Source organism: Rissa tridactyla, chromosome 14 (genome assembly GCF_028500815.1).
Source record: "Rissa tridactyla isolate bRisTri1 chromosome 14, bRisTri1.patW.cur.20221130, whole genome shotgun sequence".
NCBI classification, from domain to species: Eukaryota; Metazoa; Chordata; class Aves; order Charadriiformes; family Laridae; genus Rissa; species Rissa tridactyla.
Genome location: NC_071479.1, coordinates 3,064,912 through 3,080,208, shown reverse-complemented (window position 1 = coordinate 3,080,208; position 15,297 = coordinate 3,064,912). Strand labels below are relative to the sequence as shown.

At 51.5% G+C, this 15,297-nt stretch overlaps 1 protein-coding gene across 2 annotated transcripts in view; it reads right to left on the bottom strand.

Moving 5' to 3' along the window:
* Nucleotides 1-1,845: 1,845 nt before the first annotated feature.
* The window catches only part of NOTCH1 (notch receptor 1), a 44,864-nt gene continuing 31,412 nt past the window's right edge, over nt 1,846-15,297 (bottom strand). Inside the window, exons 17-34 of one of the 2 annotated variants that reach the window (XM_054220767.1) lie at nt 15,127-15,279; nt 14,485-14,713; nt 14,120-14,321; nt 13,821-13,974; nt 13,381-13,565; nt 13,051-13,183; nt 12,479-12,736; nt 12,260-12,372; nt 11,161-11,732; nt 10,009-10,437; nt 9,061-9,209; nt 8,219-8,435; nt 7,783-7,873; nt 7,343-7,508; nt 6,306-6,601; nt 5,826-5,973; nt 5,616-5,713; nt 1,846-5,172 (exon numbers count right to left, since the gene is read on the bottom strand). In XM_054220767.1, coding sequence (XP_054076742.1) covers nt 3,703-5,172; nt 5,616-5,713; nt 5,826-5,973; nt 6,306-6,601; nt 7,343-7,508; nt 7,783-7,873; nt 8,219-8,435; nt 9,061-9,209; nt 10,009-10,437; nt 11,161-11,732; nt 12,260-12,372; nt 12,479-12,736; nt 13,051-13,183; nt 13,381-13,565; nt 13,821-13,974; nt 14,120-14,321; nt 14,485-14,713; nt 15,127-15,279 — 5,063 coding nt within the window. In that variant the 3' untranslated portion in view covers nt 1,846-3,702. The remainder of the gene's footprint in view (nt 5,173-5,615; nt 5,714-5,825; nt 5,974-6,305; nt 6,602-7,342; nt 7,509-7,782; nt 7,874-8,218; nt 8,436-9,060; nt 9,210-10,008; nt 10,438-11,160; nt 11,733-12,259; nt 12,373-12,478; nt 12,737-13,050; nt 13,184-13,380; nt 13,566-13,820; nt 13,975-14,119; nt 14,322-14,484; nt 14,714-15,126; nt 15,280-15,297) is intronic. The other variant, XM_054220768.1, reaches the window with a different exon arrangement.

The following is a 15,297-nucleotide window of genomic DNA, read 5'->3' as shown; positions in this document are numbered from 1 at the left end:
GAACAAGGAACCTCTATGAGTTTTTGGGTCACCAGATGCCTTCATAAATGCAAGAGTCATTGGGGGCTAAACACTTAAAAACTGTGCATCCTTACTCCTCTACTGCTTAGAAAGCCTTTTACTGACGTTTAGTTTGAATTACCTTGGGGCAAATTTATTAGTATCTATTCATGTGCCAGTGCAGACCTTTTCTGTTTTGCCTCTTTCCCTGGTATTTAGCCCCCTCTGTCCCATCCGCATGGAAAATTACATGCTTTGCAGCCCTACTCATCTTAAATGTGTTGGGTTGCCTCTTGCAACGTCACATTGTTTTGCGCATCCTCAAACCCCCCTTTTTTTAACCCATTCCAGGCTAAATTCATGCTTTGATGAGGACCAGAGTGTTGCACGCGGACAGGAGAGCGCCTTACTAATGCCTCATGTCGACATGAGCATCTCCCGGTCTCACCAGCAGCCTGGAGGCCATGCTGGCAGCCAGCCGTGGGCATGAGCGCTGGGATGTGTACGTGTGGGAGAAGCCTGGAAGGATGGACTGCGTGGGAACGTGGCTGGATGTTCCCAGACGTGATTCATGGCCAGCACATGTGCGAATCGCAGGGAAGGCAGACACACTTCATCTCGCGTACCCCAGATGGGATGCAGCAAGACACAACTTGGGGGAAGAGCACGTCTCAGGAAGCCCAGCTCCAGGGAGTCCCTTGGAGCAATGAGATCCTCACTGGTGAACCACATTTTGCAGGGGGAAGAGGGATTTGTCCTCAGTTAAAACACCCTTTTCCACAGAGCCTACAGGGAGTGCATGCCGGCACATCGCCTCCCTGACCTCTGACGGTGCTGAGTTTCACTGCTGCTGGGCGGCACATGAAATGCCACTGCTACAGCACCAGCTTCTGACCGGTCGTAGAGCAAATGTCTGGTGGCCCCGAATCCGTCTGGGGCTGGATACCAGGTACAGGTACACACATGCCCACTCCCTTCCCCAGCCGTGGGGTGGAAAATACCAGCATTCCAGGAGTTATCAGGCTTATCTGATTTGGGAGGAGGTCCACGGCTTGGCTATTTATGTCTAGTTATTTGGGGACTTTGCAGCTGCATTTGGACTACAGAGTCCCCATGGGGAAGAGAAATAAATAAATTAAATTAAATTACCTTAAAAAGCTTGAGTGCAGCAAGAACAGCAAATGTTTCTGTGCTGTTTGTGCCCGGAGTGGCATTAGTGAAACTCCCTCGGGTGCTGCTGCCCCTCAGCGGTGTCATCGGATGGCTTCCCAGTTCCTATGTCTGCAAGCCGCTGCATCTGAGTGCCCAGCCACATGCTCAGCACTGTGTGCGAAGTCGGAAACACTACACACAACTCTTAACACCACTTGCAGAGGGCTCTGTTTCCATAGGCACTATGTAATTAAAAGCACGTGGCTGTTTTTTACCCTTGGCTGTCTCATCAGCGAGAGAATGCTCCTAAAAAACTGATGAGAAGGCAAAGTTTTAAAGTAACAGAATACAGTACTTTGAATGCGTGTGAGTGCTGGTCTTTAAAACAACTTTTCGATGTTTCCCCTTTTAGATCCTGACCTAACGGCAGAGGCCTGAGGGGACATCAGAGCATCCACAGGGGCTACCCGGGCAGAGCCCCTCCTGCCTTGCTCAAACCAGACAGCTCAAGTCGGTGAGAGTTTTGCACAAGTTAAGGAGAAGGTTTCATTGTCCAAAGCCCTGCTCTGAACTTTAACAGAAAACAAGACGTTAGGAAAGTGTCGGTGCCGAAAGGCAGCCCAGCAGTATTGAAGGACAGGGGGTATCAAGCCCAGATTTCAACCAATCCGTAACAAAAACACTAAGTTCCAGTTTTAGTAAAATCTAGATGCCCAGAAGCATCATTTATTGCAAATCAGTTAACCAAAAAAAATACATCATTTTTGCAAACTACAACTTTGCATGTAGATAACTTTATTACAGAAGATATCTTTTCTTAAACTACACTCTAGTTTATAAAACATAGGAAGATTCAACACCACGTGATGTTTTTATCACTCATATTAGGCATATCACAATAACAATGGTCTGAAACATTAACTAAGATGAGTGCTCGGCAAGGTGCTGTGCCTTGAGAAATATCCATTTTATTTGGTGTTCTAATAAAAGGGAATGAGGAAAAGAAACCGTTTTCTTAGGTTTTCTTGATTAACTGCTCTCTATCTGCCTGTCCCATACACATATCTAGTCTGAGGGTGTCTGCTTGCCTTTGCACCCGAGTGAGTGATATTCCAACACCTCTATAAGGTGATATATTTATGATATATTTAAGACTTGCTCATTTAGATTTTTGAAACAAAATCCACCTTTTCTTATAAAAAAAAACCCAAAACATATTTACAAACATTAAATCTGCCACAGGCTTATACTATATTTTACATGATACACAGAAAGAGTGTACATCAATATAAAAAAAGATGCATCACTCCAGACTAACAAGAACAAAATGTTAACGTTTCCCAGCACAGACTCGGCTGTGCTGGCCTTCGCCCTCCTGTTTAGCCGGTCCAGCATCCCACCAAACCCGGCAGCGCTTTCCGCTGAGCACCCAGCAATCGCGCTGCCAGAGGAGCTGGATGCGGGTGAGCGCTCGGCGGTGGCAGTGTTATAATGCTTTGCAATCTCACTCAGGTTCTCTGCATTAATAGACACGCCTTCTTTAAAACAGGCAGGCCATCCTTAAAATAAGGATGTGGTTTACAAGTTTATATTGGCATTTACTTCTTAAACAGTTACTCAAATGCAAACACGAGAACAAAAAAAAAAACAAAACAGTAAAGATACTCGAAGTAAAATTAAGTCTCCTTTGTGTATAAACTCCACAGTTATGGGTTTGGTATATACTCCGTAGTCATGGGCTTGCTCTCTTAGAAGTTTGGCAAACACACTTCTTTTTGGTGGGGGACAGTATTCATGTTTTGTAGGGGTTTTTTTTTTTTAGCTTAGAACCTGTTCTTACAGGTCTATAATCCTGATTTTTTTTTTTTAGATCATAAAAATCATTTAAATATATATATTCTTATATATATAAAAACAAGAGAGAACAAAAATTTCTATTATCAAGGCAAATGTACAACTATATAATACTGAAATTTAAACAAAGATTTATGACTGGTACCATAAAATGTCCTCTCAGATACAACAGCAAAGAAAACATTTTAAAGTACATTTCAAAAATCCATCCTTACTTAATTTCCCCCTCTCCCCCCAAGGAGTGGTATTTTTAGTCGATTTTTCCTTCCCCTTTTCTTTCTCACCTCTCTTTCTGAGTTGAAAGAGAAAAAAATAAATTAATGGCATTTCAGAATCACAAATTGCGGCTTATAGCTTTACATATACATTTCCTCTCAAATCAAACACAATGAACCCCCTAAACAAAAGAGAATGTCCTATAAAAACCTAATTTTTTGATTTCTTGAAACACAACTGGTGTCCCACATTGAGTTCTTAACAATAGAACATATAAATAAAAAGGCAGTGTTTTCATGTAAAATAAAAAGCACATAAATAAATACTAAAAAAAAGAGGAATTAATTTGTCTTTTTTTTTTTTATAAAAACATATTTAAAAAGGATCCTTTAATAAAAGCATCCAATGTCCTTTTAAAAAAAAATCTCCCTCAAGCTTCTAACTCCCACTGAGCGCCAGCGTCTCTGAAACACCGTCGTTTTACTTGAAGGCTTCGGGGATGTGTCCCATCTGTGACTGCATGCTGGTGGGAGGGCTGGAGATGCCCTCGGACCAGTCGGACACGTTGGAGTGAGGAGATGAGCTGGACCACTGGTCCGGCGACTCCGGAGACGGTGTTAGGAAAGGGTGGTCGGGCACCTGGAGCTGGTGGCTGGGGGTGTTGTCCAAGGGGGAGGAGTAACTGTGCTGGGAAGGTGGAGTTAGAAACTGCGTGGTGGTCATGGGCTGGGCGAGGGAGGATGGCAGAGAGGTGGGCAGCATCTGGGAATCTTGAGGCAGGATGGTGTGGACCGCCATGGTATTGCTGCTCACTGGCTGCATGTCGGGCTGGCTCAGCTCCGTACCGAGGAAATTTTGGCCGATGTGGCCGCTCGCGTTGGAGCTGGGGTTGTGATGCTGCTGCGGCTGCTGCTGCTGCGGCTGCGGCTGCTGCTGCTGCGGCTGCTGCTGTGGCTGCATGTTTTGCTGCTGGAGCTGCTGCTGCTGCATCTGCTGGAGCTGCTGGCTCTGCATCAGGTGAGGCTGGGAAGCCAGCCGGGTGTTGGGCATGGCTTGGTAGCTCATCATCTGCGACAAGCTTGTGGTGGGCAAGCCGTTGTGCAGGGAGGTCATCATGCCGTGCTGAAGGTTTTGCGTCTGCTGATGCGCTCCTGGTTGCATGTTGCCTCTCATCGGGTTGTACTGGTTCTGGACCATGCCGTTCTGCAGCCTGGTGAGCCAGTCACACTGCCCGTTCAGACCGGCCGCTCCACCGACAGAGAAATTCATCGGGGCATTGCTCATCACTGTGCTGGGGCTGGAGACGGGGAGGTGAGAGAGACGCGGCGGCACCGAATCGAAGGCCATCCTGCTGGAGTTTCCCATGGCCATATCCTGCTTCCCCGCCATGTTGAGGTGGTTGATGCTCATGTGGGCATCAGGCATGCCTGGCAGATGATTCAGAGGCATGGAAGGGGACTGCTGAAACGGCGAGGTCATCAGCGGAGGAGAGGCGACATCTGACAGGTACCCGTGGGGTGACTCCAGGGAGTCCACTGGAGACAACACGCTGGAGTTGTCAAGCAGACATCCTTTTCCATCTTGCGATTTTTTCCTGCGGGCTTTGAGGTCTTTGGCATCTTTGCCGTTGCAGCTCAGGCCCTTGGTACTCGGTTTCCTGGCCTTCTTGCCCTGGACGGCAGGTTTCAGGTTGCCGATGTAGCTGTTGGGAGAGCAGAGCGGTGGGGACAGCGTGGGTGCCCCCAGCGGGCCGTTGTGCAGCGGTGGGCTCCGCACCAGGTTGTACTCGTCCAGCAGCCTCACGATGTCGTGGTGCATGCGCTCCTGGGCGATGTCCCGGGGGAGCCGGTCCATGTGGTCTGTGATGTCGCGGTTGGCAAAATGGTCCAGCAGGACCTTGGCAGTTTCGTAGCTCCCTTCTCTGGCTGCGAGGAACAGTGGGGTTTCCTCCTGGAAAGCCAGCAAAGATGGTTAGGCTTAAGTTCACCGATTCTCCTGGCTAACACCATCCCGAGCTCCACGCCCAACACCATGCAGTTGGGTGGCACAGACAGTAATTGTCTCTCCTCTGGTGAGGTTTTGCTGCTGCTTTTTCCTACCCTGCTGAGCCATATCAAACCAGGAACCCTACAAGTGACCCAGAACATGTGAGGAGATGGCCACACGAACACTGTATCACACTGCTCACCAAGCACTGCATGGCCCCTCAACATCACCCGTAGGACCAAATCCCAAAATGCTCCTTTGAGCTAAATCCAACAGCTTCATTCACAGCAGAACAATCAAATCAGAGTCTCAGTGCCAGAGTGTGTTGTATTTTAGGCAAAATTTACCCTTTAACGGACTCCCAAAATGGTTCTTTCCTTGCCCACGTCAGCCCAGGAGACCCTTACCTTATTGTTCTGCATATCCTTATTGGCACCATTCTTCAGGAGGACTACTGCGGCTTCAACATTATTCACAGCAGCTGCCCAGTGCAGTGCTGACTTGCCTACAGAGGAAGACCATGAAATAGAAGAGGCGTTAGTGAGGGGTAAGAGTAACAGCAAGCAGCCCCTTCCTTCCACCCCGGAGGGAGCCTGTGTTTTGGTTGCCTGCAGTACCTAGATCATCCACGGCATTGACGTCTGCATGGCAGTTGATGAGATCGTCCAGCATGCCCTCCACAGCCAAGCGAGCGGCCAGGATCAGAGGAGTGGTCCCATCATGCATCCGGGCGTCGAGATCGGTTGCCCTGTTCCTAATGAGGATCTGCCACAAGGCAAAAGGGCAGGAAACACAAACGTTAGGAGGGACAGACAGCCGGCATGCCAGGTACCCAGGTCTCAGGACCTGCAAACCCCTTTCTGGATGCCAGTCCCTCCAGTCCCCGCTACCAGTCCGGAGGTGCACATCCGAGGGCAGCTACTTTGCTGTGCGCTGCCCTGAGACAAGAGGGGCTTCAGCCTGTGAGACTTTCACCCCACACCTCACCATGACAAGCTGGAGATCCTGTGACAAGCTCAGTTGTGTGATCGGCTCCACATGTAGCACCAGTACGTTCCCCAGAAAACCCTGAGACTGGCGGCAAAAGGATCGATTACCTGGAAGACTCCTTGGGCATCGGCAGAGACGGCGGCGTGGAGGGGTGTCCTGCCCATGTTATCCTGGATGTTTGCATCAGCACTGGCTTCCAGCAGACGCTTGGCAGCGTCCGAGCGGGAGTACCTGGCCGCCAGGTGAAGCGCCGTCTCGCCGGTGCGGTCAGTCTGGTTGTGTAAGCTGGCGCCTTGGTAAATGAAATCGGAGATGACGGCAGGAGCATCGTCTTCTTCTTCGCTATTGCCGGTCTCCAGCCCTCCTCCGCTGCACGAGGCGATCATGAGGGGGGTGAAGCCATCTGAAAAGCACAGGGGAACTCGGTGAAAAAAAGGCTTTTTACCCCTCTGTAATGCAGGCGGCTCAGCAAGATGCTCTGCCTGCGATAGATGCTTATTCTCATGGGTGCATCAAGACTGAGTTCCTGGCTGGTTCTAAACATCAAACACGAATATCCTTCCTCTGATATAGATCTGAAATTCCTTAGTGGTATCTCACCACTCACTGCTTTTCCTATTTCATCTGCTAGCTCGCACACTAACATGTAAGGTACAATTTATAAGGAAGGTTGCTCAAAGCAAACTTGAGTACGGTACAGCGCAGCCTTAAATATTTTTCTTATTTCAGGGGACAATTTCACAGATGTGGGGAAGACCAAATGTTTGTAATAATTTAAAAACCTACTAACTATTATTACAGTTAAAACCCTGAAAAGAGGATTGGGAAATGTGCGGTTTGGTGGGAGGAGAGGACTCTAGGAGTGGCAGAGAGATAAAAACTGGATGATTTAATAGGTACTTCTTCTGTATTCTCTAGTTTCCATCTCAGTGATTAAACGAAAGAGATCTCATGGAAAGCAAAATGTGACAGGGTCTATGTCTAAATCACAGACACCGGCACCGATGGGATGCAGAAGGGTTAGCAGCGACTCTATTAGAAATGGAGACAGGTCGGGCTGCCTGGGGCTGCTCATCTGCGAGGGGTAAGGGAGGATTTTAGATTAGCTGACGAGCAGCACAGAAATGAAAGGAATCCACCTTACCGGGACCTCTGACGTTGACATCCATACAGTCTGCATCGATTTCCCCCTGCGGTGGGGTGGGCGCCATGGAGGATATGCGCAGGTCAGCGGCATCCAGGTGCTGCTGGGTCCACTGCCTGTGGTCCGTCTGATCGTCCGTGTCGGGCAGCATCGCCTGCTCCTCGAACTGAGGAACGACAGCGGGAAATGAGCACCAAGCAAAGCGCACGAGTCGGGGTGGGAGCAGGGGGCTGAGCTCTCGCGTGGGAGGCTCTGCAAGTCTCAGAGGCGCGTTTGTCACACGCAGGTTAGCCAAGGAGCCGGCAGCAGCGATGCGCAGCGCAGACCAGACGCCTGAGGTCCCTGCGCTCTGCTGCTTTCACAGCGCTCTGCTCCTTCCACGACAAAACCCAGCGAGCGACGACTCGCAGCACAGAAAGGGGATGTGGCAGTGAGCTTACCCTGAACTTCTTGGTGTCCAAGGTCTCCTCATCACCCCACTCATTTTGGTTGTCATCCATCAGCGTGCCGTCTGAAGCATTTTTGAGGGGTCTTTAAAAATAAAACCATACAAAAAATTAGCTCCTCTGCAGGAACCAGTCTGTGACGGACTGTGTTTATCTACATGCACAACCTGAACGGAGAATCGACAAGGCAATTTCCCCTCAGGTTGCCTTTCATTTTTTACCAAGTACAAACGGACCACAAAGCATTTAAAAACCTCCTCCAGAAGGAAACACTGTCTCCCCCATGCAGAACTTTAAGAAACCTGATTTTTCTCCTCCCCGCTGCGCCAATATGATGCACTAGAGAACAGAACTCCGATGGGTTCTTTCAGAAGAGCCCCGAGCAGCCCCGCTGCGCTGTGTTTAACGGGTTAGCAAGCAAATTACTCACTTCAGTCCAACAGAATCCTCCCCAAGTGGTTCTCGTCGCTTCTTCTTGCTCGACTCTGTCACTTTGAAGCCTTCTGGGAACCAAAGCTGCCCATGCTCCCTGCGCCGCTTACGAGACACCAGTACTCCCACTCCAATGAAAACAAGCAAGACCAGCACAGCCACCACCACGTACATAGGATACAGCTGGGAGTTCTTCGTGGGCTCAGCTGTTTCACCTACAAAACAGTGGGGCACAAAGAGATGCTGAGACATTAAGCTGCATAGCAAACCAGTGACAGAGTGGAAATGAAGGAAAATTAGTTAATAGAGGTACCTAAGTCTGATCTAAATCAGCCCCCCCAAAATAAGGTCATTTTATACGCTATTAATCAGAATTGCAAACTATCGGCAAATTCTCGGCTGCACAAGCCAGTGTGCATCAGGAGACAGCTTCACTTTTTTCTCCTTTAAGGAAAAGGATTAGCAAACTTCAAATCATTGCGCTTGCATTGAGCTGTTAAGACAAAAGGATTTAGGGGGGATTTTCAAGCTACAAACTTCAACTCCTCGCATGTCACTGATTGATTGGAGCTCCTTGGGTTTTCTTTTTCTTTTCTTTTCTTTTTTTTTTTTTAATAACTTTTATAGTGATAATGATTTTGAAATAAACCTGGAATAAGCAAAAATAATAAACTGGTTTTGCAATTTTTTTTAAGAACAGACTTAAAGACAAAAAAAAAAAAGGATGCAAGGTTATTAAAACCAGACTGTGCTCAAATGCAGCCAGCTCACAGATAACTAAACATGGATAAGGTGGGAAAGTTTTAGCTGTCTCCTCCCCAGCCGACCAGCTGTACTTACTTTTAACGGCTTCTATTTTGTAGGGTATGTTCAGGTTGCCGAGGGAGGCCAAGGCCCCCAGGAACGCCGCCACATCGGTTGCGCTCTGGAAGCACTGGGAAGACGACTGGATGCACTGGCGGTTATCGATTTCCAAGTAGACGATGGATCTGTGCGAGAGAAGAGTCAATGAGACACAGGGAGCGATGCCCACGCTGAGGTGACAGACGAGCCCTGTCTCCCTTCCCTCCTTAACCCCCCGCCAGTGGGAATCAGAAGGTGGGACCCCATCTCCTCGCTTCCCCGTGGCCCAAGCCCTGCAGCTCACGCTCATGGTCTATTGGATTTGCCTCAATGAATACTGTGAAATCTAACTCCTTATCTACAGGAACGGAAGGGAGTCTCTGCTTCACAATATTTTAAAATTACCCAGACACTACGGTATCTTAAATCATGCTGTTTGGGAGCCTTCAGATCTTTTCACATCAGTTTCGCTGCTCTAACTCCTTTGCTTTTGGTGGCTTTTGATTGAGCCCACAGAGAGGGAGGAGGTTAGATCTATATGTTTATATCAAAGATCTCCAAACACAGTTTGCAGTAATTGAGTTTTACAACAAAGCTCTAGAAAGCATTTCCCAGGGAGAAACTGAGGCTTAACTTAATGACTTCCTGAAGTCAGACAGTCGGTCAGGCCAACCTCTGCTTCCAGGTCCCACCCAGCCCAGCCCCGGCTCCCAACAATACACAGGACTCCTTCAATCGTGAGAGTCGGCGCGGCATTGTATCAGGGATTCCTGAGCGATCACTCGCTTTTCCCACACGAGAGCAAAATCCGGTTTCTGTTCACACAGAAAGCAACATCTAAATACAATTATCTGGCCTACATCCTTCCCTTTATAGCCTGTTACTATTATCAAGACAGAAAACAAATGCTGCTCAGTGAAAAAGGAGCCCAGTGGTCCCCCTTACCCTCTGATGTCCATCTGATCGAGCTCTCTCTTCTGCCTTCTGCCAGCCCTGGAGTAGAGGCTGCTCTTCACTTTGTTGATGACAGCACTAGACATATCTGACCAGTCCTCTGTTGACCTCTTGATGTAATGCTTTTTCAGCTCCTCCTCATTGCCGTAGTATGGAAAGATCATATACTCCCCCTTGGGGTTCTTCTTGAAGACCACGTTGGTGTGCAGCACGCGGCTCAGCTCCCGCAGGAAGTTGAAGGAGTTGTTCTTCAGGTTCTCGGGAGTGATGAGGACCACCACCACCAGCGTGCCGTCCGCAAGCTTCTCCGGCATGTTGTTTGCACAGTCCAGACCATCCCATTCGCACTCAAAATTATTGCAGCCCTGGTCACAGTGACCATCTGAGAAGTGATCTTTGCAGTACTGGTCATACAGAGGGCTGGGCAGAAGAAAAAGAAAGGCAGAAAAATGAATTAGACCAAGTACTGCGCATATTACCCGTCTGCTGAGAAAATAAGCGGTGGTCCACAAGGACCTCTCTTTTATATAAATATTCTTCATCCTGATAGACACTAAGCCAGTTTACATAGAAGGCAACTGTTCCATGCAGCGCTGTGAAGCCTTCACCTCTGCAGGTGAAAGATAACAGCTGTTAAATTATAAGTTGCAATTTAGATGCCAGGAAAAGGGACAAATTACTGTGAGTCAGAGAAGATGTGGGGATACAGAATAGTTACTCAGACCAGAGTTCATCCAGGAATCTGGGATTAAGTTCCTGCTGTTGCCAAAGACAATGCTTGGTAGATGCCTGGATGTTAACATCATCATGTTTTCTGTCTGCTCCTCCATCTGGGGTCTCCCTACACTGAAACTCACTGTGTTACTACTCTGAGTTGGAGAATTCACTTCTGTGGCGTGATGCAAGCAAGGACGGGGAAGCCGTCTGGAATGAGCCAAACCCAGAGAGCTTCCAAGTGTATATAAACTCAGTAAGACCACAGGGAAGTACGGTTGCTTGAGTTGCAGCCCCATAGACAGCAGAACAGAACGTAGAGAGTGAATAACGTGTCTGCACTTAGGATGCCTAGCAGAAAATGCCCCCAGATGATCAGAACAGAGGTGACGGCTTTAAAACAAGAGGGCCAATGAGCAAGTCACTTACTTGCACTGCCCTTCGTATTTCTGGCAGTCAAATCCATCGTACAGGCAGCCGGCGTTATTGCACTGAGAGTCGCACTTGCCATCGTTGAAGTATTTCCAGCACTGCAGAGACTGGGAGCAGTTCTTCCAGGGGTCATTGAAATTGAGGGAGCAGTCGCCCCCGTCCCAGCCACAGGCATGGTTGTTGCATTTCGCATCGCAGATCTTGTTGCCGGCGTACCCCGCGCAAACGGCAATCTCGCACTTCTCCTCAATTTTGGGGGGGATGATATCCTGCCCGATCCCACCTTGGAAATCGAAGTCAAGGATGTGGCAGTTGAGGCCGTTGAAGTTGGCAGGGCAGTTGCAGCGGTAGTAGGGGGAGGCATCGCTGAAGAACTCGCAGGTGCCCCCGTTGTAGCAGGGGGTGGATGTGCAGGGGCTGCTGGCTGGGTACTGGCACTCGGGACCCGTGAAGGCCGGCGCGCACATGCACTTGGAACTCTTGTGGATGGAGATGCAGGTGCCACCGTTCAGGCAGTGGAGGTTCCCACAGGTGCGGGAGTCGTTCTCGCAGGTGGCACCCACAAAACCCTGGGGAGGTGACAGCAAGGAGGCAGTCAGAATCACTGACGCTGTCCTATACACGTGTGTATTCTGGGAAACTCAGCACAAACGCAGTGAATCAGATCCGTGTACCTAGGGCATGGCTCTGGCACGTCCTCTGAAAGTAGTGATGGGCGAGAATAATCTAGAAATAAACCCCGTTAGGGCATCCCCCTCAGAATGAAGGGAGCTCTTCTCCATAGCTGCCTGCTCCACCTTTACGCGGTGCAGATAATGGTCAACCAGGCAAGAGTGTGTCCTACAGAGCTGTGCGTCGTACCTGCAGGGCTGAGCCACCTCCTTCTCCCTACCCAACCCAGTCTCCTTGCAAGTGAGGAGGGTACGTAAATACGGATACACCTCCCTCCAGTGAGCACCCACAGCAAAACATCTTCCCCTCCATGCCTACCCCTGGCTACCCCAGCTGGGGAAGCCTCAGGGGCTAAACTGGCCCCTTGACTTTCAGGGCCCATGCAACATCCCATGCTCAGAGCTGGAGCGGAGCAGGTACCTACCGGGGGACATTTGCAGATGAAGCCACGGCCAGTGTTGCTGGCAACCGCGCACGTTCCACCGTTCCTGCAGGGTTTGCCTTTACAGCCATCCACCACGGTGTCGCAGCGACGGCCTGCCGAGGGAGAGGAGCGTGTGAGGAGCAGAGGAAGGGGTGCGAGAATGCTTGGGGTGGCTGGGGGGGGCTGCAGGGCTGGGGGCAGGGGGAATGCAGCGCTCACCTGCATAGCCCGGTCGGCACTCGCATTTGTAGTCATTGACCCGCTGCACGCAGTTCTGGGTGCCGCGGGCATCGCAGGGGTTGGACAGGCACTCGTTGACGTCTCCCTCGCAGCGCTCCCCTACAAAGCCAGGGGGGCAGATGCAGCTGTAGCCACCTACCCGATCCGTGCACTTGCCATTGTTAAAGCACTTGGGCCCCAGGGTGACAGGATCAAAGAAAGGGCTGCAGTCATCCACATTGATCTCACAGTGCACCCCTAGAGAAATGGGGGAACAACCCACACAGCTCATCAAACAGTATCGGGGTGCCGGGCTGTCCCTTGTGTCAGCCTTCCCTGCGAATGGGCTGAGCCTGGCCAACTCAATGGCCGTCTGAGCTGCTGCTCTGGCAGGAGGCACGCAGCACCGCGCAGCTTGCATCCAAGGTTGCGTGGCCTTGATAGCTAAGCTCGCGAGCAACCACAAACCTCTACCGCTGCATTTGCTTCTGCTAGCCCGAGCAGCTAATGAGCAGATACCGAGGATATCTGCACTCAGCCCACTAATGCCCCAGCCTGGGGAAGTAATTTACCTTGAGTTCCTCTGGGGCAGGAGCATTTGTAGGTATTGATGAGATCGATGCAGGTTCCTCCATTCTGGCATGGGTGGGACAAGCACTCATTGATCTCCTCTGAGCAGTTAACTCCATGATAACCAGCCACACACTACAAGGAGGGAAGAGGGGAACTATCAGAGAGGTTCGCTCAGTTCCCACACGGCTGCAGGAGCACAGCCAGCACCCCAGCCTTCAACTCGGTAGAGGGGCACCGAGCCAGCCCGAGGCTGGGGCAGCTCCTTGGGCAGCAGGAAGGCAGGAACTGGTGCTTTCTCCCCACGCATCTCTGTCCCCCACGGCACCCACCTCGCAGGAGTAGCCTCCCAGGTAGTCTGTGCAGGTGGCTCCATTCTGGCAGGGGTTGGGAGAACACTCATCCACCTGCTCCTCGCAGTAGCTGCCGGTATAACCGGCCTGGCAGCGGCAGAAGTGAGTGTTGCCAGTGTCCACACACAGCCCTGAATTCCTGCAGAGATGTGCTACATCGATACCTGCCAGGGAGAGCAGAAAGACACGGGGACCTTGGTGACACCCGCACACCACAGGGCCCTGTCCTGGCCACCAGGAATCGAAGCCAGGACTGCAGCCTTGGTGGGGGCACCTGAGAGCCATCCTTGAGATCGCTCTGGTCATGCCAAAGATCCCCACCAAGACAACTGAGCACTTCCCTGCTCACAGCCCAGCACGGGGGGCACCACGGGACCCCACCCTGGCCCTGTGAGCCCATACACATGGCAGGGACTTACCTTGCTGCTTAGCAGCCACCTCGCAGGAGACACTGGGGACATCGCAGTAGAGCCCTGTCCACCCGCTGTTGCACTCGCAGCGGTACAGGTTGTTGGTCTGCCAGCACTTGCCTCCGTTTTTGCAGGGAGAGGAGTCGCACCAACGCACCAGGTTCTGGGGGGAGCAGAGCAAGAGATGGGTGTCAGGATCCAGCAGAGCTCCTGCAGGAGTGGAGACTGCAGAGACACCCCAAATCCCCACACCAAGCATGCACAGATGGACACCGGGGTCAGCGTCCGACAGCCCAAGGGTCTTCTACCTGGCAGTTGAGCCCGGTGTATCCCTGGGGACAAGTGCACTTGTATGTCCCGTAGCTGTCCTGACACGTGCCCCCGTTCAGGCATGGCTTGGAGTCACACTCGTTGATGTCATGCTCGCAGTAGCTGCCCGTGAAGCCGGGCGGGCAGACGCAGGTGAAGGTGTTGATGCCATCCACGCAGGTCCCACCGTTGAAGCAGGAGCTGGGAACACAGACATCATGTCCCGGTGAGTCACTGCTGGTCGTGCTCTGTGCCGAAGCCCCCACAAACTGGCCCAGGGCTACGGGGCAGTGCAGGGACCTCAGTCCCTTGCTCCAGCCCTGACAAGGGCTGTGCCCGTGGCAGGAGCAGTGCCGGGCTGTACCTCTCGGTGCAGTCAGGCGTGTTGTTCTCGCAGTGGATGCCGCTGAAGCCAGAGGGGCAAGTGCAGGTGTAGCTGTTGACACAGTCGGTGCAGTTGGCGCCATTCTTGCAGGGGTTGCTGGCACACTCATTGATGTCCTCCTCGCACTTGGGCCCACGGAAACCGGCCAGGCACTCGCAGAAGAACGTGCCGACGCCATCGGAGCAGGAGCCACCATTGTGGCATGGATCTGGAGAGGAGGGATGTGCATGTGAAGATGCAATGGGTCAAGCCCTGGTGCAGCAGCCCTGCCCCGCAGAATTGTCCCCACACGTGTCCCCTGGCCACATGGAGGGATGGGACAGAGCCCATGGACCAGGCAGAAGCTGGGCCAGCCCCACCAGGTGACTGGGCACAAGGAGGGCACATGGGACACACTTGCTCACCGCCTGCACGTCATTATACCCCCCAGCCAGCTCCTGTCTGGCCTTGGATTGATGCAGCTCAACCAGGACGGGCTCGAGGTGGCCCAAAAGCCCAAGAAGGGCTTGCAGCATGGCCCAGACCATGCACGGGGAGGAGGACCCCAGCCCCAGAAAGGGTAATGGAGCTGATGGCTGGGTGCAGGCTGAGCATGGTCTGCGGAACGGCCCCCACTCTTACTGGGCTTGCAGTCATCGATGTCGGTGTCGCAGTTGCGGCCGGTGAAGCCGGTTCTGCAGGCGCAGCGGTAGCTCCCATTGGTGTTCTGGCACGTGGCCCCATTGCGGCAGGGGCTCTTCACGCACTCGTTGATGTCAATCTCGCAGGTCTGACCTGCGGGACAGAGCGGGA